General features: G+C 34.6%; 1 protein-coding gene across 1 annotated transcript in view; it reads right to left on the bottom strand.

Annotated features, from left to right (window-relative positions):
* Positions 1-24,958, bottom strand: part of RAB28 (RAB28, member RAS oncogene family) — a 93,321-nt gene extending 68,363 nt beyond the window's left edge. Inside the window, exons 1-4 of the mRNA XM_061191245.1 lie at positions 24,676-24,958; positions 19,731-19,827; positions 14,511-14,599; positions 3,192-3,321 (exon numbers count right to left, since the gene is read on the bottom strand). Of these exons, the coding sequence (XP_061047228.1) occupies positions 3,192-3,321; positions 14,511-14,599; positions 19,731-19,827; positions 24,676-24,750 (391 nt within the window). The 5' untranslated portion in view covers positions 24,751-24,958. The remainder of the gene's footprint in view (positions 1-3,191; positions 3,322-14,510; positions 14,600-19,730; positions 19,828-24,675) is intronic.
* Between the last annotated feature and the right edge of the window lie 1,871 nt (positions 24,959-26,829).

Raw genomic sequence — 26,829 nt, forward strand, 5'->3', positions numbered from 1 at the left:
TTAAAGCAAGTCCCTTCCTCTGCTGGCTATATCATTAACCGACACTAGTTAAACCATAATAAAATGCAATTTTTACAAAAATAAACCTGTAATTCATCTTTACCTAAAACTATTCTCAATCCTCAGCCCAAATTTCTGAGAGTTTACCATATTTTAATAAAAAGCACATGATTTTATAACTTACTAATTATAAGCTCTTACTATGGAACAAATTCACACACACACACACACTCTCTGTATGGAAATTTTCTCTGTATCCCATCCTTTTGCTAAACTTTGGCTAAAAGTTGGCTACTGCTGCCAATATTTTCATAGCCTACACATACTTCTTTTCAACATATGCTTTCTATTCAAGCAAATAATAGGACAGAATAACGAATTTTTAAAAGCACATTTAGGCAGACGATGACTGTGTAGATAATGATCATAATAATTCAAACGTCTTCCCATCATGCTTCTTTTGCTTTGCCTTTAACTAGTATCTAAAGTCTTTGCTTTTAACTGAGGAAATTCATTGTCAATAGATCTACTCTAAAAGAAATGTTAAAGGAAGTTCTTCAAACAGAATCTGCTATCAAACAGACTCTTGGATCTAAACAGATAAATAAAGAGTGCTGGCAATGTAATAAGTAAATGTAAAATAAAATGTACCTTTTTTCTTATTTTTAATTGCTCTTAAAAGCTAAATGACTGTTTAAAGCAAAAATTATTTATAGAATATGTAAAAATATATCTGACAATAATAACACAAAGGATTGGGGCGGGAGGGAATTAAACACTAATGTTTAAGCTCCTTATACTACACATGAAGAGACATACTATCATTTGAAGGTAGACTAATTAAGGATGTATAGTGAACATCTTAAGGAAACAACTAAAAATATAACATATAAATATATAATATGTATAAGTTAATAAGTGAAATAAAATGTAATAATAAATGATCAATTAACTCAAGAGAAAGCAGAAAAAGAGGAAAAAAAGAAAACAACAGATTGAACAAATATAACACTCATCTGATGAATGAAAAAAGTCAGATGAAACAACTGTGAAAGCCTTGCCATCTGGAACATTCTCTGAATCTGGGAGCTGCTTCCTTGACTTGGAAAACGTTCCAATGTTTCATGAGGCCCTTGATATAGAAACTCTTAATAAAATCTCCTTAATTAGTTTGGTGTTGCTCAAAAAAAAAAGTCTTTGCTTTTTAATATAATTATATCCCCCAAAAAAGAAAATGAGTGCATACTACTATAATGTAACATCAACTTGTAAACACAAATTGTAAGATCATTCACTACATGATCATATTGATCATATGAAACTGGGCTGGTGACAGATAGCAGTAAATAATATCCAGGAAAATGTTTGTCTCTAATCACTTAATTTTACACATGTAACATTCTGTGTGACTGCATACTCTATTATATGATCGCATTCTGAAAGAGAGTATTATAAATACAAGAAAGGGGTTAGAGCTAAACCAAAAGTGAAAAAATTCTTTTGACTTTCATGCAGTTAAATCTCAAACATAACACTGTAACAGTTTTTTGCATAAATTCATATAATTATATAAATGTTTATTTTTGAAACCCAGGAATGGCATCACCAGCACAGTCCAATAGCCCATCTAGTCTGACATCCTGTCTTAGACAGTGACCAATGGCGGAGGCCTCACAGGATAGCATAAACACATAACATAATGTATATAATTGTGCACCACTACACCATTACTCCAGATGTAGTTAGATTATATCCTGAAAGAAATGAAAACAAATCCCAACCCCCATCACTCCCTTACTTTATAATTTCCCAAAAGGTGACGGGAAACCTCCAATAAAGCACAAATTTAACTATAATATAAACCAATGCTTTGGTGACATGACGAATGACTAACAAATGATCTCCTAAAATGAAAAGCTGCACTCAGAAACAGAACCTAAGCTCATCAAAACTTATGATTTATAAAGGGGGATTTCAATGAATTGAAAAGCATCTGATTCACTCAATTAGATCTAAAAAATAGATGAGCAAAATTTAACTAAAGCTTTAAAAAAAAAATGTTTCTTTTACCCAAGCCATCCATTTTGTGATATGTGATACTGTTTTCTAGAAAGTATTATAAAATTTATATTTTTAACTCTTCAGAGAAATGATATTCACACCTGTTTTGTAATGGTTTTAAAGTAAGGCTTGGATTTATTAAATGTTCATCTAAGTGTGCAAAACCACATAATGAAGAAATTGTGGTTTGGTCCTTCAGGAAGTACTATTTCCTAAACAATTATAGACAAAAAAAATGCACTGTATTTTTAAAGACTTTTGGAGAAGATAATTCTCTTGGTAGTATACTTGGGTATTGATTTAACAAAGCTTATAGTCAGGGAACAGTTCCTGACCTGAATCCTCCATGGTATAATTTAAATTCATTTTCTCTTTTTCTGACCTCAAATAAGTTGTAGAAGATTAGGTAATACCATATCTTATATATTTGAAAACTCTTATTAAGGTCCCCTTTACCAGGATAAATGCATTGCAGGACTATGAACCAAATAATAATCCTGTACTGAATTCAGTCTTATAATTTTTATATGCTGTATATCATAGCCCAAGAGACAGATCTCAAAAATTACTTATCCATCATTTTTACCAAGCACCACTCCTCTCCCAATATACTCTTTCTCAAAAAAAAAAAATCTATATTTAAGAACAAACCTCAAAAATTTAGAAAAGGAAGTTTATGAGCGATGAGAGCAAGGAACAATGCACACAAAATTCCATGCAGACACTGCTTCCTTCCCTAGAACAGGGTATCATTTAATGAAATGTATCTCTCAAAATCTCTGGGGCAGAGCTGAAGCTGCAGTGTAATATCATAAAATCTGCAGCTGTGTTGCTGTTCTTAATAGTCCACTCTGCTTCCTTAGACAACAGGAAGCCAAAACACACACACACTGCAGAACAGAACTTACCTTAACAAGGAATTGGCCAAAGCGGCAGAGCAGTTACGATAGATCAAGCATCAAACTGTTATTGAAAAGACTGTACACATCTTCAGGAATTTTCTCCTCAACTTGCTCACTCCAGGAAAACAGTATCTATTTATGTTTCCAAACATCAATTTTTTTTAGGAATAAAAACTACAGGATAGACAAATAAAGTTTACTATATATAAATAAACATTAATAACTTACTTTTATTGCCCACCAAGGCAACCAGTGGCTGAGTTTCAGACTCCTCACTCACTTTCTTCACCACAGAATACCAATCTTCTAAATTCTCAAAGCTTTGATAATTTGTAATATCATATACCAAGAGGATTCCCTGTCGCAAAAGAGTTACAGAATATTTATAATATGCTACTTTAAAAATATTAATACTGAACACTGTTAAGTAATAGATATGTTGAATAGAGTAGACAAGTACAAACGTGGACTGTTTGTATCTGACTTCAATTTAGGTGTTAGCAGACAGATAATACTGAATGTCTTCATTCAAGATAAATCCAGCAATTAAGATACAATGCAAGCTAAAGAATAATTTTATCAAACTGTAAGTGGTTTTCCAATGAGATATCTGGGATATGCTTGGTAAGTTTCAATAAAATATAAGAAAATCATATCATAGAGGTGAAAAAAGCTTCAAGGTCTACAATTCTGCCTGTCACTTTCATGAGGTCAAACATTTAAACCTTTCAATAAATAACCATCTGCTGCTGCTCTTTTTAAATATTTTCAAAAATTGAGATTCCATGACATCCCCTGACAGTCAATTTCAGTGTTTAACACAATTTTCTTTAAATGAAATAAGTCAATTTCCTCTTTCGGTCCTGTGTGCATTTGGAGAACAACATGAGAGTGTCCTCCTTATAATAACCCTTCATGTACTTGAAGATAGTTAAGTAACTCCTTCACCATCTCCTTTCCAGAATAAACAAACTCAATTCCTTAAACTTGCCTCAAAGGACCTATTTTCTATCCCTTTAATCATAGTTGTTGGTTCTTCCCAGGACATGCTACATATAGTTTTTTGACATCCTCTTTAAAATGAGCAATGTAAAACTGGACATGATACTGTAATAAGAGCCTGAACAAAGCCAAATACAACAGAGGGATTGCTTCCTGCCTCTTATATATCATATTCCTTTTAATATATCCCATTATTTTGTGTGGGAAGGAGAAGAAGTATGTACACTCACAAAAATAACACTGCCACATTCTTGATTCTCATCCAATTTGTGGTCAAATACTTAATACAAAGCTCTCTGCATATTTAAGTCTGGACCCTAATGGCATTTATGTCTCCTTCTTCTTAAGTTATAATCATAAATGTTGACTACTTTTTTACACCTACTATGTACCAGACAGATATCTGGATCTTTTCATTAATCCTCACAAAAATCATGCAAGACTGGTATTATTATCCTCATTTTACTAATAAACACAAAGTCACATGGAGCCAGGATTTGAATCGAGGACTGAATGAATATAAAGTCCACCCATTCAGTCTACAAAAATTTGTCTGCCAACTATATGCTAAGCATTGTGCTGGGTACCAGGGATATAAATTCCAACCTCAAGGAACTCACAGTCTTGCAGCAAAGCCAGGCACGTAAGCAGACAAGTATATAACACACAAGTCATGGCCAATGTTATGCTGGTAAATATTAATTAACCAGCTTGAGGCATGGCAGCAGTGGGGAAGGGATGAGAGAGTGTTATTTATAGCATCTGCCAATTTCTGTAGTGTAAATACTCCCCTGTGGTCATTTTAAAGCTATCAATGTCACTTCACTGAACAGAGTTGGGTAGGACACCACTACACAGCACTTCCACCATACAGATACACTAGATATAAATAACCTCAAGAACGTAGACAACAGAAATATACAGTAAAATAATCAGTAAGTGATGCATTTTGATCATATAAATCTTTGTTTTTAATATAATTTATGAGTTTTTATATATTTTTAATCATGAATATACTCAATAACCGGCTCACAAAAATTCCTGAAAATTTAACAACTGACTCTCCCAATGTGGCTCTAGCTCACTACTATTATGAACTTCCAGTACGATGCTCTTTTTTTCCAGTTTTATTAAGAAATAGTTGACATGCATCACTGTACAAGTTTAAGGTATACAGCATGATGGCTTAATTTACACATATTGCATGCTCTTTTATTAAACTACACTGGCCCCCAAGTCACTTAGCTTCTCTGGGTCTCAAGTTATTTGCCTCTAAAGTTAGATCATTGAATTAAACACTCTATATCCCTTTCAACTTAATTATTCCATAATTTTTATGCAAAATTGTTTGTCTGATTTATTTTAGTAACTTATAAATCTATTTCTGCCTTCCCAAATGCTTTGAAATAATGCCCAGCACAGAATTATTTGAAATAATGAACATCCTACTTTTCTTATTAAGAATAATGCCCCAGAATTAGCCTCTGAACAAAGCTAATATTCAATCTATTGACTCCACCTCCAGTTGACATGAGTGATACAATATATTATGTTGAAAGAGCTCTGCCCTAGAAGTCAGATTGCCTTTGGATTGTAGTCCTGGCCCTACCATCTATTGATCTTGGGCAATGCTTCTGTCATCCACCTTCATAATACCTGTCATGCCTAACTGATTATGTAAAGTAATAAAAGTAGACAATTTAAAACCAACAAACTACACACTTACTGGGAACTTTTTTATTATTATTCTGAATGAATATGAATCACATTTTCAGGGCAAATGTGAGACTGTTTTCACTCTCATAAACTGAGCCTTGACCTATGGTGCCTCTTAAACCTTAAAATTTTTAGAACCCTTCTAACTAATATATTAAAATATTCATCGCAACATGGCTCAATATCTGAACATAATAGAATATATGCAAATAAAACATGGCCAGCATCTCTTGATAATCAGTACTAGACCAGAGCTATAGAATAAAAATTAACTATCACTGATCTAGACCAGGAGTTGGTAAACTATGGCCCCCAGGTCAAATCCAGCTCATAGCCTATATTTGTAAATAAACTTTTATTGAAACATAGTCACACTCACTTAAGTATTATCAATGGCTGCTTTTGCACTATAATGGCAGAGTTGAGTAGCTGCAGCAGAGACAGTCTGACCTGCAAAACCTGAAATATTTTCTATCTGGCTTTTCAAGGAAGTTTGCCAATTTCTCATCTAAACCAATATATCCCAATATTCTTCAGTCAGCAATACCTATGAATTGTCCAGGACTCACAAGAAAGATAGAAGGATAAACACCTTTTCATTAATCTAACTATCTACCAACCCAAACATCTATCGGCTCATATATCCATTTCTCAATACCATTTAATGCAAAAATTATGATTTTTATCTTTGCTCCTAATATGACAATTTTGTACCAGTTTTGACCAACACCCATGTGGTTAAAAACTGAGAAGGAGAAATGAGAAAACCAAAGACATTAACATAGAAAAGAAGTTCTAGGACTTTCAGTTTCAGCTCAGACATGTAAAGAGCTTGGAAGTCATCACTGTTCTTACAATAAGAAAAAAGCTGGACAAACTGAAAATCCATGACTTTTCTTGGACACAACAGAGAGCTGAATTTGCAGGGCAAATTGCCACCCTGAAATCAGAGTGATGGGTGAATCCAGAGAGTCACAGCCAAAATCTGCTTACCTGGAACAAAAGCCACTAGAGCCAGTAAATAGTAGAAACATTTAAATGGTAATTTTGATGAATTGTTGGAGGCTGAGTGTGGGCTAGCTTGAGGATGAGAAACTCCTGGGGGACACAGTCTTTGGGATACCCCCATACTTTCATGTGTTTTACCTCTAGGAACCCCACAAGATCCTCATGGTGAAGAGTCAAGAAAAATCCCCTCATGGTTCTGGCATGAGAAGAGAGAAAGTAACCATTGTAAAATATGCCCAGAGCATTATCTGTAAAATGGCATCCTCTCCAGGAAAAAAGCTCAGAGTCTTCTACCACATGAGAGAATGGCATTTTCCAACTCCCGCCCCTTCTAGTCATCCTGTCTCACCTAAATGAGAAAAGCTAAGAAATATCTATGAAGGTCACAGCCCAGGGAAACAGATGCTTAAGTCACACAAGGCTGTGACTTAATCATAAGAGTATAGAATGTTTCCCCTCTTCCACACTTTAACACACACCAATAGGGCTCCAGTATAATAGTAGATTACATTTGAAAGAGCTGCAAGACACAAACTCCAACAAAGGAAGAGTTCTTTGAGATGCCCAAAAAGACAGGGGAGGAAAAACACAAGGACATTAGAGGAATTTGATGGCTCTGCCATCTAAAGATTCAGCAAACATTAAACACAGACCAACTCCTGGTCAAATTAACATAAAACCTCACACTAAAAGCCTATTTATTTGAGTTCTTATTACTCGATACATCATGTCTAGTTTTCAACACAAAATTAAAAGGCACACTAGAAGGAAGTTTGAAGAGAAAAAGCAAACATTAGAATCAGATTCAAAATTGAGACAGATTTTGGAATGATCAGAACAGGAATTTAAAATAAATGTAATTAACATTTTAAAGATTCTAATGGAAAAGGTAGAAAACATGAAAGAACGGTGGGTAATATACACAAAGAGATGGAAACATTAATGAATAATAAAAAGGAAATGCTAGATATCAAAAATACTATAACAGAAATAAGGCCATTGATGAGCTCATCAGTAGACTGGACACAACCTAAGAAAGAAACAGCCAGCTTTAGGATAAGATAATAGAAACTTTCAAAACTGAAATGTAAAGAGAAAAAAGAATGAATAAAATAGAATATCAAAGAACTATGGGACAATTCTGAATGTATATGACACATGGAACTGGAATACCAGAAGGAGAAGAGAAAATGGAACTTAAGAAATATTTGAAGTAATAATGGCCAAGAAATTGCCAAAATTAATTAAAGACACCATCCACAGATCCAGGAATCTCAGAGAACATCAAGTAGGATAAATACCAAAACATCTACACCTAGGCATCATATACTTAAACTCCATAAAACAAAACACAAAGAGAAAATCTTGAGAAAAGGTAGGGGGTGGAAGCCAAGGGGAGGGAGGGAATACTCTATCTATAGACCAACAAGGATAAGAATTATAGAGAATTTCTCATCAGAAACCAAGCAATTAAGAAAAGAATGGAGTGAAATTTTTAAGGTGTTGAAAAAAAGGACCAATCTAAAATTCTAGACATAAAAAATCCTTTTCTAAGTAAGGAGGAATAAAGACTTTCTCAGATAAACAAAAACTGAGGGAATTCACAGCCAGAAGACCTTCTCTGGAAGAAACGTTAAAAGAAGTTCTTCAAGAAGAAGGAAATGATACAGGTCAGAAACTCAGTTCTACATAAAGAAAGGAAGCATATCAGAGAAGGAACAAGAAAAGGTAAAAGAAAATCATTAACTTTTCTTATTCTTAATTAACCTAAAATATAAATATTTAATAACAGTAACAAGGTATTGAGTGATTATAGCATATGGAAAAGAGAAATGAATGACAGTGATGCCATCAGGGACAGGAGGGATGAACTGAGAATATTCTTTTATGAAATATTTTATGAACTACACAGGAAGCAATGTAGTATCATATGAAGGTGGACTTCGATTAGTATAAGATGTATACTGCAAACTCTAGGGCAATTGCTTAAAAAACAAAGTTTTAGTATAATTGACAGACTAAGAGATAAAATGCTCAAATAAAACCAGAAAAGAAAGAAAGAGAAAAGGAGGGGGAGGGAGGGAAGCAAGCACAAGGATCAGAAAACAAACATGAAAGATATGAATCCAACTGTATCAATAATCACTTAAATGTGAATGGTCCAAATACACCAATTAAAAAACATTGTCAGAGTAGATGAAAAACCAAGACTCAACTATATGTTGCCTACAGGAAACACGCTTTAAATATAAAGACACAGGTTAAAAGTTAAGGGATAAAGAAATACCATGCTAAAAGAAGTGAAAAGAAAGCTGGAGTAGCTATATTAATTTCAGACAAAGCAGACTTCAGAATAAGGGAAATAATGAGGTATAAGGATTGGCATAATAGTAAAGGGGTTAATTCTCCAAGAAAACATAACAATCCTTTGTGTATATACACTTAATAACAGAGTATCAAAATATGGAGCCCAAAACTGATAGAACTGTAAGGAATTCAAAATCCACAGATCCACTAACATAGTTAGAGATTTCAACACCCCTTTTCCATTAATTGATATATCAAGCAAGCAGAAAATCAGTAAGTTGACCTGAACAGCAGTAACAATCAGCTTCATCTAATTGACATTTATAAAACAGTCCATCCAACAACATTAAAATGTACCCTCTTCTCAATCTCATATGAAACATTCACCAGACAGACTACATTCTGGACCATAAAACACACCTTGACAAATTTATAAGAATAGAAATCATACCAAGCATGTTCTTAGATTACAATGGAATTATTAGAATAATAGAAAGAGCTGGAAAAACTCAAAATATTTTGAAATTAAACAAAATACTTCTAAATAACACCTGGGTCGAAAAAGAAGCCTCAAGAGAAGTTTAAAATATCTTAAATAAAATACAACCTATCAAAACTTGAAGATACAGCAAAAACAGTACTTCGAGGAAAATGTAGAGCACTGAATGTATATATCAGAAGAGAAGAAACATCAAAAATCTAAGCTTCCACTTTAGAAAACTGAAGAAGAAGAGCAATTTAAACTTAGTGCAAGCAGAAAAAATAGTAATAATAAAAATTAGAGCAGAGATCAATGAAACTGGAAAGAGGAAAACAACAGAGAAAATTAATAAAAACCAAAAGTTGGTAACCTCTAGCCAGATTAACCAAAAAGAAAGACAGAGACAGAGTCAGAGAGACAGAAAGATAAAGAAAGAGAAGGCACAAATTAACGAGGGGTCATGACTACTGGTTCCCACAGACATTAAAAAAATAATGAAGGAATAATATGAACAACTCCATAGCCCAAAATTTGAAAACACAGGTGAAATGAACCACTTCTTTGAAACACACAAACTACCAAAACTCATACAAGCTGCCACAGACTCCCAGGGCCTCTACCCACCAGCTTCAGCACACCAAAGCCAGACCTCTAAGTACTCATCTCTTTGGGAGCCTATAATATAAGTACCCTCAAAGCCCTGAGTCTCTCACCCCATCAATCAATCTAGTTCTCTTCTGATTCCTTTCAAAAAACTATCAGAAAGTACAACTCCCTTGGAAATGCAACACATCTTGGCAACAACTCAAGTCTAAGAAGAATCTACGGGGAACTGCTGGAAATAACTGTTTCTTGGCAATCTTGTGGCCATCTAAACCCACCACCATATCTCATGTCCCTGATACCCTCTTTTATCACCTATCCACCATTTATCCTTCTGCTATGTCTTCATCCCCATACTTTCCTGTGCTTCCTCTTCCTAATTTACCCTCCACCTGCTCCTCTTTCTAAATCTTTCTGCCATGACTTTTGGAAATGAGACTTCAAGTTTAATAAATCCTTCTACATCTTCGAATTCTTCACAAAAATTTCCTCCATCTTCTATGCCTTAACTTCACTTTCCTCACCGCCCCCGCAATTGCCAAAAGATATTACCACCCCTTCTCTTTACAAACCTTAAGACTTTTAGTAAATATTACATAATATTATATAGTACTTTGTTTTCATCTATTTCACTTATCACCATATCTAGTAAGCATGATGAGTCAGTAAACCAAATGGATACCATTTTCAAAGGAATAACTGACAGCAGTCTTGAAGGAACAAACACTGTGGCAACACTTAACAGTATTATAAGGAATTTCAGAATTTAGTTCTAAAATTTAACAGATACAGTACATACAATTTAGTGAAAGTTACCCATTTCCAAAATACAGGTATTTTTTTCTCCCTGATTTGTACAACAAATAATCTACTTTAGTTTTTAATTATATATAGAAATGAATTAAATCATATAGATTATACAATAGTCGTAACAACATATACTGTACTTTGCTGTATAAGTACTACCTGTAAGAAGGAACACTAATGCAAGAGAGGTCTGTAAATATAATAAGTTATAAGTTGACAAATATCCAACTAAAAAATTCATGGTAAAAGACAGCAGAGAGTCTCAGGGAGTCCAACTTTGAGATATGCTCTCTCCCCAGTTGTCATACTGGCACCATATCCTTTTGTTGGTGGTTAACAGGGTGGCTCATCTGTGTGGGGCACTGGTACACAATAGTAGTTATGTTCTACCTCACAAATGAGTACACTTCATTGAGTTTATACTCAGTAGGGCAGTGTTTGCAAACCACTTAGATTCCAGGACGGAAAGAGCTACAAAAATGAAACATCCAGTCCTTCTCTGAGGTTTGTTATTAGCCTCTGTTAGCCACAGGTTACAGGGCACTAAACACTATGTACTGTGTGTTTGCTTGTAACCACTATGAAAAATAGCCTATAACATCTTTCTGAAGACTCCTAGAAAATTTTAAGTTAATTTAAAATCTGGGAATTTAACTGGGACATACTTCAATTCTTAGAACTAGTTTTTGACAAAATACCTCACTAATTCTTTCTTCGGTGTCTATTCAATTTTGTTTCAACCAACACTATTCAATACACTATCACTAAAATTTAATGCTACTGGTGGGGAAAAAGTGAAGAGGGTAAAATAATCAGTTTTATCTGAATCTAAGTTAATTCCAGCCTACAAATAAGCTTCTTCCTGGATAAGAAATGCTTTAGAAAAATGGATTCACAGAGCTTAACAGCCCAGATACGTGTAAGATAATTCTTTCCATACACATTACATAAGTTAGAGAACCTAAAACAAAATCCTAAATAAGACATTATACTGATGTCCTCAAAACAGCTTGTCAAAACCTTTCTGAAAGATTTCTGTCATGTAGCATGTGCACAAAAATCCAAAGTATTCATGAGATGGGCAATGTACAGCATCTACAACAACTCTAGAAACAGTATGGATCTACCTTGAAGAAAAGTTATGTAATTATATAAAATTATTAAATGCTATTAAAATGTTTATGAAAGCATTGTTTTTTTAAAAGTAACGTTTCTCCCAATTTATGTTAGTGAACTGTAGTCTGAGCTTCTCTGGCCTGGGTAAAAAATTTACATGTATTTTAACAAAAGAAACTACTGGCAAATTTACTTAATTATATTTTACATAGCATTTAATTTAGAATCTCTGGAAAGCAGAGAAAATTTATGACAACTCATTTTATCATCTCAAAATTCCTACTTTCCTGGGGCGATTTCATGAAAATGTTCATGAAATTCCTACAAACACTTTATTACATTGCTTTTTAATAAAACAGGGTATATGATTTACAGAGATTGTAAAGTATAAACAATGTAAGACACTGTCAAAACAGAAAAAAATCAACATGTACCTTCGAAATAGAAATCTCATGTGACATTCTTTCTCCCAAGATGTGAAGTACATTAGAAAAGAACACAGACATTTCACTAAACTCAAGTATCCTCAAAAATGATGGAAATTTTTTAAATTTCTACAAATTTGCCCATTAATGTCTGCTGACTTTAAGCAGCTATGTAATAGCATAAAACATACACTGTAAAGAAATGATTTGAGGGGATGGTCACACAACACTGTGAATGTACTATATACCACTGGTCATATACTTTAAAAATTGTTAATTTTATATTATGTGAATGTCATATCAACATTAATTTTTATATAATAATTTTATAATATTAATAAATTTAAATTTTCTATAAATAAAATAATAAAATTTTTTAATGATTTGAAGTAAGGTAAAATTAAGAGTCTAACCCATAAACATTACATTCCCCTAATTTTTAAGTGAAAAAAATGTATTAATTGAATGTTATATTATTATTTACTCTGAAATGCATAAAAACTTCCCGTTCTCCACTAACTTTAGGTATATCTATAAACCATAAAAAGCTATTCTATTTGACATTCAGACTCAAATATCATTAGAAGCTTGACTAATCTAGTTTTCATTTTTTTAAAATCCAATATGTGTCCATGAAGATAGATTTCAATGGAGCAAAGAGGAAAGAGATTGTTATTTTCAAATCCCATTTTACCAACTAGGTGAATGAAACAAGGACTGTGGCTTCCCACAAATCTCTGTCCAGCAATTTCTCTTTAGCTTAATATCTACTTTAAACATAATCAGTTTAAAACAGAAACACACAACAATGAAAAAGCCAGACACAAAAATCTGAGACATATTTTTTAAGAGAAAAACGAACAGTCATAAAATATTAAGTCATATGGTCACAAGTGAAAATGTTAAGTGAGCAGAAATATTTTCCAGGAGACAAAAGAACAACGTAGAAGAAGAGGCAAAGAAGGGTCTCAGAGCCAAATCTATATATCGATAACGCAAAAAACAAAACCCTAGGGCCTTTATACGTGATTAAGAACCATATGAGCCTCATCCTTCTCTGAATATTTTATAATTCAGAATCTATTTTCCATCCAAAATTAAGGCAATGGTATTTGTTAAGTATCAAACTTCATACAGCAGAGTGCTTAATATTCTGTCTTCATCTTCTAGATTCATTTCTTATGAGCAACCCAGCTCCACATAACCAAGTTATGATTCTCGACTTAAAATATCGAACTCCAATAAAAAACTAAATGAGGATTATGCATATTATCCCCCCAATACCTCATGATCATATGAAAGATACACACTAACTCAAAGTAGAAGAAAAAGCAAAAATAAACAGCATGTCAATAATTAATTTGTTAAGTACATTAATTACTACTATGCATATTTTCTATTTGTATAATTTAATTTTAAAACTTATAAATTATGTCTATATAAGCTAATGTACCGAAGAATTTTTGTTATATAATCATTCAAGTGGTTTTTCTTACTCTACACAGATTTTCTTCTGAAAAGACACCACACATGACTATCATGTTAAAATGCTGTATGTGCTTCATATATATAATTAGTCATATTTAGTTTTCTGATACAATATATTGATATATTTGTTAAATCTGAAGAACTATAAATATTTAATAGACTAATTCACGGCACAAAAATATATAGGCATATATGTATGCTTTTTGTCCTTGCAACTAAAAATGAAATTAAATTTTCCTCTCTAATATTTATCATTCAATTTATGTATTCTGTAAGTAGTCCACAGAACCAAATCAGTTACTAAATATCAAAATATCATTTATCACTGCATGTATTCAACTGCTGACAATAGTATTAGTAATATAAGTAGCATATGAAAGCTATTAGAGTCATCCAGTTCCCTGACCCAAATCATTCCAAACATGATTTTGGGGGAGGATGAAATCAAAGGATTAGCACAAATGTAAAATCAGTCTCCCTACATACCAGATAAAAATCAAGGTAGAAAGAGCATGTATGTGTGTGTGTACCTGCTTGTGTGTTTGTAAGGACAGTATCTTCAGTACTGGAATAATCATACAATTCGTTTCATACCTGTGCTCCATAGATATATTTATCCAACATCTTGCCTCCTATTGTCTGCCCTCCTATGTCCCAAACTTGAAGAGTAACATTCAAGTTTCCTAGAATATAAAACAATGAATATAAAAATAAGAATACAAAAAAAGTTAAGGAACAATATAACAATTGAATACAGTTTCACAGAACATTAAGTCACAGTGATAAACTCTGAACCTAATTTGTCTTTTATTCTGCACGTTCACATGGTCACATATTTGGAATTGTGAAATAATGTTGTCAAAAGAGATAACAGTGGGAAATTTAGATTTACACTTTACCCCATTTCCATGAAACCACATTTATAATCACCTTCAAAACAAAAGAAAATAAAGAAAGCTTTAATTCACAAACTTCTTTAACCTTAAAGAATTTTTTTTCTTAAACAGAGCATAAAACAATAAAGCACTTATGTGTGGAGTAAGACATATAATTTAAAAATTAAAAGTGAACTTTATATACTAATGTACCTTATTGCACATAATGAATTTTCCTGTAAGTTCTAAACTCCATAGGTTCTAAAACTCACAGATTACTAATAGACTACAAAAATGGTCCCACAGTTCCAACTTCAATGAATTTTTAAATTTGAATGTCAGCTACTGTATACAATAGTGAACATAATCTTAAAATTATATGTTTTGAAATTTAACCTATAAAATATAAACATTTTGACAGCCCTCTTCAGAACTGATGTAGGTTACATACCCAGTATATCACTAAATATTATGATGCATTTATATCTGTTCAAAGCGTTCCACTGAAACAAATTATAATACGTGCTTCAAAGCCCTCATAAAATAGTCTAACAAATCTCTTCCCCATATAAACATTATAAAAGCATTCTAAAATACTAAAGGGCAATCTTTAAAATTCTTTTGTCCATTTTGCCAAATATTTACTTGTTAAAAAAATTATAAGTTATTCTCTATTATCAATGCAATTACAAAATTTAAAGATCAAGTTCGATATGCTTTACAGTTTAACATTTCAAACTATTTCTCCTAATAAAATTATGCAGCTTTCTCCAAAGGTAGACAAAATCTCAACTAGTACCTTCAAAATGAGCTCCCACACCAAAAATGTATCTTTCTGAATGATTTGCAAATCAGGAAAACTCAAAAACTTAGACACTAAGAAACTAGTCTCACTTCAAATACAAACCAGAAAAGGATTATATAGATATGAATTTTTATGCCAGTGCAAAACACTAAAACTGGAGAATGTTAGTCACACCATTCAATGTTGCAACTGAAAAGAAAGGACGACACTGGATTAACCAGCCAAGTTTTACCCTTAACTCTAAGTCTTGTTGGGTCTGTATTACAATCTTTCCATTATTTGGATGTAGGTCTGTTCCATCTGCCAACCTGCAGAGGATTTACATGAGCAACTTTCATTAGCATTAATGAGAGCTACTAAAGTTCATCACCCGTCATCATTCCCAAATATACACACTTTCAACGCTCACAGAGTAATGACAGAAATGTTCTTAAAGGTCTATGAATAAAAAAACCAAAATGTCACACACTAAGACTTACCCAACAACTTGTGTAAACCCAATATCTTAAAAATCTAAATTTTTCGATACTCAAAATTCATTCTTCTACAATGCTGTCTCAAATTAAGCAGGTGAGAAAGGGCTAGTCGACACTATAAGTATATCAAATAGTTTCAGAAGCCCCTAGATAAACAGGCAGTACTCTGTTCATTTTACTCTCAAAATTCTTTAGTTATTTGTTTACTTCAAAAAACAGTACTCAACAATATTAACTTTTTTAAGTAAGATTTTAGGCAACTCTTAATAAAGGGCATTTAATCCCATTTTCTTCAAGTTCAATAAATCCTATCACTTAACTTCATATCAAGAAATATGAAGCTTTTTTCCTTTAAGTTCTGATATTTAGTTATGATATTTAGATCCTAGCCTATCTGTAACTTTAGAAACATGATCTTCATTACATGTTTTCAAATTCTGACTACATCATTTCAAGACTGACTCTAAATCGTTTATAACTATCTCCCACCTGAGAGGTTTATATTTGTGTGTTGAGGATATTTTTTAAATCCATACTTTTCCAAATAAACACTGTTTGTTGTTCTTGGCTTGTTTTTCTTTAATACACATATTCTAGTGCCTCAGATAAAAATAGCTATGCAATACTAATAACCCACTAATACACAATGCTAGCCAAAAAATAAACAAACTTTTGCTATCGTTATAGCTTCAACAAATGATATTAACTTCATAGTTATTTCATGTATCTAGAAAAGTATTTTTAACTTCCACATTTGAATTTTAGGCTTATTAACACATAAAAATAAAAATAAATGGGAGTTCCCTATTTGGGAAACAAAATAATATAGAATTCAAATTAATATTCCTTTTAGTTTTTGTAAGCAAAAACATATGAAGGCTTCCAGTATATTTTCAAAATGACATGCCTATAAAGCTATATAAGAATTTTCAAATAATCAACATTGAAAAATTTTTTAAAACCAAGAATCCATCTAATATAAATTTCTAACTAATAAAGAATGTTAAGGAGGAAACTGTCAGCAATCTAATCCCAAATGCAAAATACTAGAAAATTCCTGCTCTTCTGTAAGCAATGACATTTAACTAGGGAAAAAAATAAATAAATGAGGTGACAAAATACAGGTAAGTTGCTTTTGGTATGAATCAAAGCCACCAAGAGGATTCAACAGTGACCTTGTAAAAGTACACTTGGTGCCTTGGTTAACCTTACTTAAAGTGCTGCATAGTCAAGATGGAACTAAAAACACAAGTCTGCCCACTTCTTGTACTAAAGACTTAGAAATCCTTTTCACAGTAGAACGCTGTTTACTGACTGTACCCACAAGCTTCCTGAAAGTATTTTGACTAAGGCTCTTAAGAAGCTCTATCAGCAGAATCTCTGACTAACAGATACACTATTTTAAGCAGTAAAATCTGCACAGTGGTTGCATCCAGACTATACAGCATACCAGATCATGAAATATACTAACATGGATGAGTATTTGCAGAGTAATGACCTTGAAAACTTGCATGAAGAGAATGTCAATAGATGAACAGGAGGTATTACACCTCTAACAATCTGAATGGACAGAAGACTTACTAGAATACTAACAAATATTAGATTTGCCTCCTATGCTGCTGTACCATAAATTCAATTAATGCTGCCTGTAATGTTTTAGCAAATGATACAAATATTAATCCTTGGACACAGTGAATTAAAATTAAAGTTAAAGTATATAAAGGGTATACTATAAACCTTTTAATTTATTAACCTCATTTCTTAATGTACCTATTAATATAAAACCAAGTTACATTAAAACAATTTTTTCTTACTGTAACTTCTACCACAATTTTGAGTCCATTAAATAGAATAAAACCAACTGCCGTTTTATAAAAAAAGATTTTTTTCTGGAACTCTGCCCATCAAAATAAAACCTTAATCAGGAAAATTAAAATATATATTCATTAAGAGTATATATTTCCTAATGTCATTTTTAACCTAAGTACTTTCTAACTCTAAAATATCATATTATAAATTTGGATTTCAAAAATACCAAATATTTTTTACAAAGTCATCAAAATTTAACAATCGGTAGTACTGTGCAAAAAATCAGAAATCATCATATATATTACATATATAAAATGTCTAAAACCAGTCTTAAAATGTTTCTAATGTTTGAGTAGGTGCTTGCTCCTTTATTTAAGTCTTTGAACTGAAAAATCAGAAAAATTAAACAATATTAATAATATAGAAAGTTAGTGCTTTTGCTAATTAGCATCGAAAACAAAACAGTCAGTAATTAAATACACTTTGAGGCTCTCTGTGTACAACTGGCATCTCTGAAAAAACTGTTGCAAAATAAGTTTTCAGTATGTATATTATGTGATTTGTACATGTATTCTACTAGTGACTGCTGTAAATATTCTGAAAGCAGTATTAATCTATCCATAAGAGTGAGAATAATAAAAATGAGATTTTCAGTTTTGAATACATTAAAAGAAAATACAAATGAAACAAAATACACGTTTCTCATTAAACCTCTTTCTGAATAATAACTTAGTAATGGCAAATTGGAATTCTTTTCTTAAGCTATATCTTCTAATTTATTTTTCATTGGTAGCCGAATACCAACCATCACAAAATATAAGAGAGTATATTACTAGTGAGGTATACAGAATACCTTCAATTACCAAGAGTTTTTATTAGCTGTTCTAAAACAGTCATAGAGAGTTGTCTGATAGATGGAGTATTTGAGAGGTTAACGTATTTCAAAAATATTATAATTTATTAAACCGCTTCCCACTATATCACTCACGTTCCAGTATGTGAATCTGACACTACACTTGCAACTGTTTTTATTCAAATGTGTTTCCTCAGAGAGGAGAAAGATGGACTAGTTTATGAAGTCAATCAAGATAAACTGCTTTTAATAAAATACTTTAAACATATAATATAAGCACAAGTGAATAGACAGAGCATTTTAAAGCCCCAATTGTTCAGAAACTAACTTAAAACAGAAACCACTCTTTTTTTGTTATTATTTCCCTGTATTTCCCACAAAATGTGCTGCAACTGGCATCTAAATAGTTTCTTTGCATGGTGAACTGAAACATCTTGAATGCTCAAACTGTATTTTTATGAGTGCCTAGGGACCCTAAATTTTAGTGGTCTATTAAATGCCAGCAATTTCATGCTGCCTTGCATAAAACAGCATTCACATATTAGAGCACAGAAGTTCCATAGCTACATTATACTTCTGTTCCAACTTTCTCTCAAACAAAAAACTGAAGCAGAGGTTAATCAAAATAATATTTAAAAAAATAATCCTTTCCAGTCTTCTCACATTTAGTTCATACAATACCTGTTGATAATTATATGGCATTTGATTTCGTTTTTAACTTTAGAATTTTATAAGCAACTATTGTTTATCCTCAAAAAATGTGCAGTGGTCAAAAACAGTGGGAGAGTGGGGAGGATATAAACTTTTTCCTTACACACATGGACAGTATGTCTTCATGGTAGATGCTGATGAAAGTTAACCTCCCTAAGATAGATTTACTGATTACATATATTTTCACATACAAACAGCCCCAAAATTTATTTTACACATTTCTGCTTATGTCTCTTATTGTCAGATATGGACAATTTTCTATGTTAAGACGTTTTAGTCTCTTACCTGGCAACATTATTCTTCTCAAAAAGAAATCCAGTCCTATAGTTTGTTTGTACTGTTTCCCAAAAGTTTCTTGAGCAAAACACGTAGCTAAGGAGGTCTAAAAAATTGATGCACAGAATATCAAAATTAATGTCTTTGTTTTAGAAATGTAAACATAAAATCACTACTAAATCTTATTAAGTAATCTTAATATTTATACTCCCATTAATCCATCAAGCAACTTTAAGCAGTACTAATCAGTTACAAGGGGAAGAGGAACTTAACATTCCACCAGGTAAATTTCACTTGCCAACCAGCAATCAGTGGCAACAACAGACTAATCGGCTAAATCTCTTTAAATCCCCTGATTGCCAAGCTCCCTACTCCTCGCTGGAAATTAGAATTTGAGAATTATCAACAGAGAAAACTAAAACAACATGATCAAAGATCTGAATCTTATATGTCCCTATATATCAGTTCAATACAACTTTCAGAGATGTTTCATTTCTGAGGTTAAACATCTGAGTAGTTTGTGCCCTCAGCCAATAAGAAGTAGAACTAATTAAGGAGAGGAAAGCCTGTTTATAGAATTTCTTTTCTTTTTTCCCCCCAAGAAACATGTCTAATTTTTCTCTACATTAAAAATGCTGTACTTCCCTGGTGGCGCAGTGGTTGGGAATCCGCCTGCCAGTGCAGGGGACACGGGTTCGAGCCCTGGTCCGGGAAGATCCCACATGCCATGGAGCAACTAAGCCCGTGCACCACAACTACTGAGCCTGCTCTCTAGAGCCTGCGTGCCACAACTACTGAGCCCACGTGCCTAGAGTCCGTGCTCCGCAACAAGAGAAGCCACCGCACCACAACAAAGACCCAACACAGCCAAAAATAAAATATAAATAAATAAATAAATTTATTTTTTTAAAATGTTAAATGAAAATGATTCTATAAAATGACTGATAATATTTATCTTTTAAATTAAGAAGTTGATATTTTTAAGATTAATATTAAGCAGCCAAAAATAAATATATTCCATCCAAGAACCATAAAGCTTAAAAGTCAAAAGAATACTATAACCAGAACAAATATATATCTACATTTTTTAAATAACAACTCTAAGTTACATTCAAAACTCTAGAGTTTCTTTAGAGTACCATTTCTTACCAAAGCAAAAGAATAATCTAGTAACAACTGAAATAACTCAATAACTCAAAAGCTTCTTAAACATTTTAAATGCATTATTTATTTATTTGTAAACGTCCCCAAAAAGAAGAGAAAGGGAGTTTCATGAAGCTTTTATGCTCTTCAAGACATATTCCTAAAGTTAAGGAAAAATAGCTCTTTCTTATTTTAAAAGTTAAAATTAGATGTCAACTCCTAAATAATGAAAACTAAGATAAAATTTCCAAGATCGCTTACTATAATTAATTACAACATAAGTACAGTAGTGCAAAAGAAAACTTGGCCAAACTTCAATTCCTTTAAACAAAAAGACCTAAAATTCCTTTGACATAAGAACCATATTTTTCATATAAATGGCAATTTGCACACACTAACTCCAATTCTTTTAATATTTAAATACTCAGCATTTGTAAGAAACCACTAAAATATTTGGTCAAATATTTATTGAGCACCATAAGAAAGATGTTCTGCTAGACTCCGAGAAATAAACTCACTACACCAAAATGAAAATTCATTTGGCTTCCTTGATAATATAAAAACTAAGAGATTAGAAAAAAAAAAGTAAGCATTCCTTTTTAAATCTTTTTTCATTTAGCCTTGTTTATGCCATTGAGCTTATTTAACTTAGAGCACAAAATCATCTGTGAAGAGGCTCAGAGCTCTAGAGAAAAATAATTAACACTACTTATACTATTACAGATATTTCAAAATGTTTAATATATGGATGGCTGAAACACTTTTATAAGTCTAAGAGAAACTCATGGCACATGTAACTTCAGCTTAGTGTTTCTTTTCCTAAAAATCGGACTTCTAGAATTTGAAAGCCTCACACTTTTGAGGCAAACATAAAGCTAGAATTTTCAATTGGAATAGAGTACAATCTGTCAAAAGTATAGGTCATTGTGAACAAAGAATATTAAAATGGGTTCTTATACCATCTCCAGACATCTCACGATAAAAATTAAACAGAGAATCAACTGAATCAGTGGGAAGGAGGCACATCCTCTTCAATTATCTAGATATTACGCTATCTTTCTCATTCAATAATTTCTCAGAAGTCATTGTATAAATACCCTTTTTAAACAATTATGAAGAGAACAACCATCTTTCATATCTGTAACTTTTTTTTCTGATTCTTTATAGTTTTTTTGTTTGGTGAACTTTTGCTAACAATTTTTAACCATACTACATTTACTAATACTGAAAAGACACCATAAAAGAATATTTTGCCTCAAAAAAAACCTTAAGAAGTATATAATAAAATCCTAAGTATGACTCAAAACAGGAAAGAAATAGAAACACGTCTTAATAGCAGGAGGAGCTAAATTTCTCTTGAATAAACTGTTAGTGGTCATCTCAATATTCTCTTGCTTTTGTAAGGGTGTATAAAAATGCCCTGAGTTAGAACTAGCAAGAAAAACTGATACCAGAAAAAATGGCCAGGAGTTAAATCAGGCTACAAGTAAGAATGAAAGAGAGGCTGAATTCATAATAGAAAAGGACAATAAAAGAAATAGAATGGGAATGTTGGTAGCTGCCAATAATATGGCAATAATCTGAAAACTCAATAGGGTATGGAAAAAAACAAAAGCTGATATATGAATAATGAAAAAAGGTTAGATTTCTGATGCTGGTATCCAGAAATTTCTGGCAGAAAAAAATCTTTACAATTTTAAAATAGATTAGTCAAGATGACAAAGACTAAATCAGAACGCCATAAACAGTATCACTGTTATCCTTTGAAGCAGAATGATAATCCTAATTCAATAATATAGAAGGAAAAACATATGCTTTGTTGTACACTAGATAAAATTTTTGACAGAGATGAAAAATCATAATTATTCACACTAAATTAGTAACAAGAGGAAAATGTATGACAGGCTAGATGAAAAACCTAGATAGAAATTATGAACAAATTTCAACAGAGAAATACATGTATTATAATGGATGAATACTGGGAAAAAAATTAACAAAAATTTAAAGAATTACGATAGAATGTAGGATAATGGACAATTTTTGTGTCTTTTTATAAGTGTATTAGTGTTATAGACAGTCATTATAGTTTTAAACAGGAAATAAATTCAGTTATGAGTTGACCATAAAATTTAGGAAATGAAAAATTAGAAGACATTCAAAAGAAAATACGAATGATGAAAAAACTATAAAAATAGAACTTAAAATTTTTACTGAATAAGGGTGTTAGAAACAATGCTGATTCATTTAAAACAACTCATCCATTCAAAAAGTGGTTACAAGTGTACAAAAAGTCATATAATTAATACTTTATAAAGAAAAGTGATCCCAAGTTCTTTTCTTCCTCAAAATGTTTAAAAGTAATCAAAGCATATTAAGTTGTTTTTCCTCAATAATAAAAATCAATAACAAAATATCAGGGATGGCAAGAAAGAAATTAACAAGAATCCTCCAAATCCTGCATATGAATGACACCTTTCCCTAGGGCCCTAGGAACTCAAATCTCAGAACGAAAGACAGGAGCAGCTGTGCAGTGCCAACCGCCAGGGAAGATGTATCGAGCAGTCGTCACCATAGGAACCAGGGTCCAAACTACACCAGGAACACGAAAACGTGAAGCCGAAAACGGGAAACTGGTAACAATAATAACGAGCGTTTCTGAAGCCTCTAGTTGGGAAAGCGGATGGAAGAAGAAAGGAGACAAACTCTAACAATATTCCCAGAAACAGTGTTGGCGCCATTGATAGGAGCGACAGGTGTGAAGGTTGGCCGGGCAGAGGCTCTTCACCTTATTTGGGGGCGTGGATCAAGAACCCTTTAAGATCTTATGGACCATCTCCAAAGAGCAAGCACCGGGCAATGTTTACTCCATCTCAGGAGCTCCACAACCCTGGGTTAAAGACCTCTGCCTACGAGGTAAGGGGACTGGCTGCCAGATACTCTCACACACTCACTCTCATTCATTCAACCAACTATCACTGAAAGACAGACTTTAAGGCAATGATCCCCTCTGTCATGCTAGCAGCTCTGCCCTCAGCATCCAGCCCAGAATAGGAGTTCAATAGATATTTGTTGAATGAATGTTTGTGTTGACAGGTGCTGTGCTGGGAACAGAGATGAACAGATACGATGCTCTAAAACAGCAATTAACGTTTACTGAGTGCACACCATGTTATGAAAGCTTTATGTAGATTTTCATATTTAATGTGGATTTGCACACTTCACCCTTCGAGGAGACCCCTATCAATATACCCATCTTACAGATGAAGTACAAACAGGATAGCAATTTGCCCTCCAATGATCTGACCAGTAAGTGATGGAGCCCCAATCCTCTCACCCAGGGAATCTGATTCCAGCGTCAAGTTCTTGCGAGCTCCCAGTACAGTGGAGCCATCAGAAACGGTAAACGGGGGGAAAGGAGCAAAGTGTGACCTGGACTAAAGTAAAAAGAGGTAAGATGCCTTGGCAGATCCTTGCCAGTCCTCAAGAGGCGAGAAGCTGGAAAGCTTCCCAGGGAGGCGATACTGGCTCGTGTCTTGAAGAAGTAGGAGTTCGCGATCCAGGCAGGGGTTAGGCAATGACTTTTTTTTTTTTTTTTTTTTTTAATTTAAGAGGAGCTGGACAGCTCTCGACGGACTTCACCAAGCGCCTATTAGTGTCGAACCCCAGGCCACGACCTCGCGGGCCCAAGCCCAGACGCCCCGGGGCCTGGGGACATAAGGCGACGCCGAGGGGCGGGGAGGAGGCTGGGGGGCGCCAGGGCCGCGCTGGGGTTCCTGCAGGCCTGGCACGGCGGGCCCGCTCGAGGACTGACCTTCCCGGAGGTGCCGTCCCCCAGCACGACGATTTTCAGTTGCCGGTCCTGGCTCTCCTCCTCAGAGTCCGACATGGTGTCCCAGGAACCAGGCCCACCTCCCCTCCCTCCCCACCGAGGTAGAAGGAGGAAGGGAAGGAGGGGGTCTCTGGGGGCGGGGGAGAAGAAGAAGGGCGGCAGTGGGGGCAGCACCCCCCGTCCCGGTGTCTCAGCGGCCGCCGAAGGTATCCGGGCAGAATCACTCGGCGGGAGCCATCTTGCCCACCTCCCCTCCCACTGCGCGCGGCCCCGCCCCCTGAGCGCGACGTCGGGCGCGCTTCCCCGCATCTATGCCAACCCGCGCCGACCGCTAGCCTTCCTGGCGGGCCGACCCATCCGCAGGCCTGGGAAGAGGAGGCGTTCGAACCGAGCAGGCGAGACACGGCGTCACACTCGCAGGGACAGTTGGCAAGAGAAAAAAAGGATGTGTATAACTTAAGCTAGGTAGAAAAACGGGGGCAGAGTAGCGCGCAGACGTTCTATTAAATTCCCTTGTTTCCATCTCCCCCTGTGAAGGTTCCTGAAGCGAATGGTTTAGCCCGACGAGGAGGGAGGGTGGGGTGACGCCATGGCCGCGCGCCGCGGTTGCCATGGAAGCCAGGACACAGAGGAGAGGCGGCGGGGCAGGGCCTGCCTCAGGGCGCCGGGGATGCCGGTTGCCAGGCGGAGCGCGCAGGGGAGGGGCCTGTGGAGCAGTGTGGGCGCCGGGGTTCGCGCCCCGGGAAGAGCGGCGGCGTGGTGGAGGAGGGGGCGGTTGCTAAGGACGTAGCTGCTGCGCAGCGAGGCTGCCGGGCGGCGCGAGGCGTGGAACGTAGCTCTGGTGCTGCCTTGTTTCCTCCTCAGACCTTGGGTTTCCTCGTCCAAACAGCGGAATCTGATCATTCACGAAGCACTTAAGCTAGAGCAGCAGTTCTGAAAGTGTGATCCAGGGAACCCTGAGGGTCCCGATAAAGTCAAAGGTATTTTCCTAATAATTCATTTATTTTTTCCTTTCTCACGTTCATGCGCTCACAAGTGTACGTAGAAGTTTTCCAGAGGATGCATGATGTGTATATCACTCTGACAGCTAAGGGAGCAAACATTTCTCAGTATTCATTTCAATGCAGTAATGAGAGCTACAACTTACATAAACAAAAACTATTTGGGGTACACAATAATTCTTAAGAGTGTAGAGGGGGCCTTGAGCCCCAAAAGTTTGGGAAATGCTGTCCTGGATGGATGATCTCAGTCTAGTAGCATAGGTAAAAGACATAATTGGAAATTTCAGTATAATGAGATAAATTCCACAATATTAATGCCGGCCTACTATATTTGTCTCCTTGTTAATTACTTTTCGTGGATTCACGTTCACTCCTCATGGGAACCCTATAAAGTAGGCAGAATTATCTCATTTTACAGATAAGGAAGCTTAAGTCACAAAAAGCTTAGCTCAGAGGCAGTAGTCCTGGAAAGAATATGGGAATTCAAATGGGAAAGCAGAATATGGGAATTCAAATGGGAAAGCAGTACAGTTTAAAGAAGTACCCATCCCTGGCAGCAGCACTGAAGTTCTAATCACAGACCTGCGCTTATTAGATGTGTGACCTTGAGCCACAATTTCCTTATCTATCAAATAGAGGCACTACCTCCTTCATAGGGTTGAGAATTAAATGAAGTAATCACTGTAAAGTAACATAGCACAATGCCTGGCATATAATAAGCACCCTCATCGTCACCATTAGACATGGTCCATATTGGAGCATCACTGCTTTCTACCCAGGTTATCTTAAACAGGGTTCCTATGCAGAGCTTCAGTCCCTTCATCTGTAGACAAGGTTATCCACAATAGTTGACACCCAGTTGTTTCCAGTTCTTCCAGTTCCCAGTTCTTTCCCTACTCCCCACCACCACCAACAACAACAACAACTTTCTACATCACTGGATGTGTTAATGAGAATTAGAAGAAAAAGTTAAGTGAAAGAGCTTTACAAAGTCCATTGTAAATGTTACAGTTGAGGAATCTGTTTCTAATGAGGACAGATTTAACCCCTTCTTGTCCACGAGGTCAGTTAATGTGGCAGCAATTGGCTTTTCCACTCTTAATGGAAATGGTTATGTGACCCAGTTTGACCAATG

Source organism: Eubalaena glacialis, chromosome 5 (assembly GCF_028564815.1).
Source record: "Eubalaena glacialis isolate mEubGla1 chromosome 5, mEubGla1.1.hap2.+ XY, whole genome shotgun sequence".
Taxonomy (NCBI): domain Eukaryota; kingdom Metazoa; phylum Chordata; class Mammalia; order Artiodactyla; family Balaenidae; genus Eubalaena; species Eubalaena glacialis.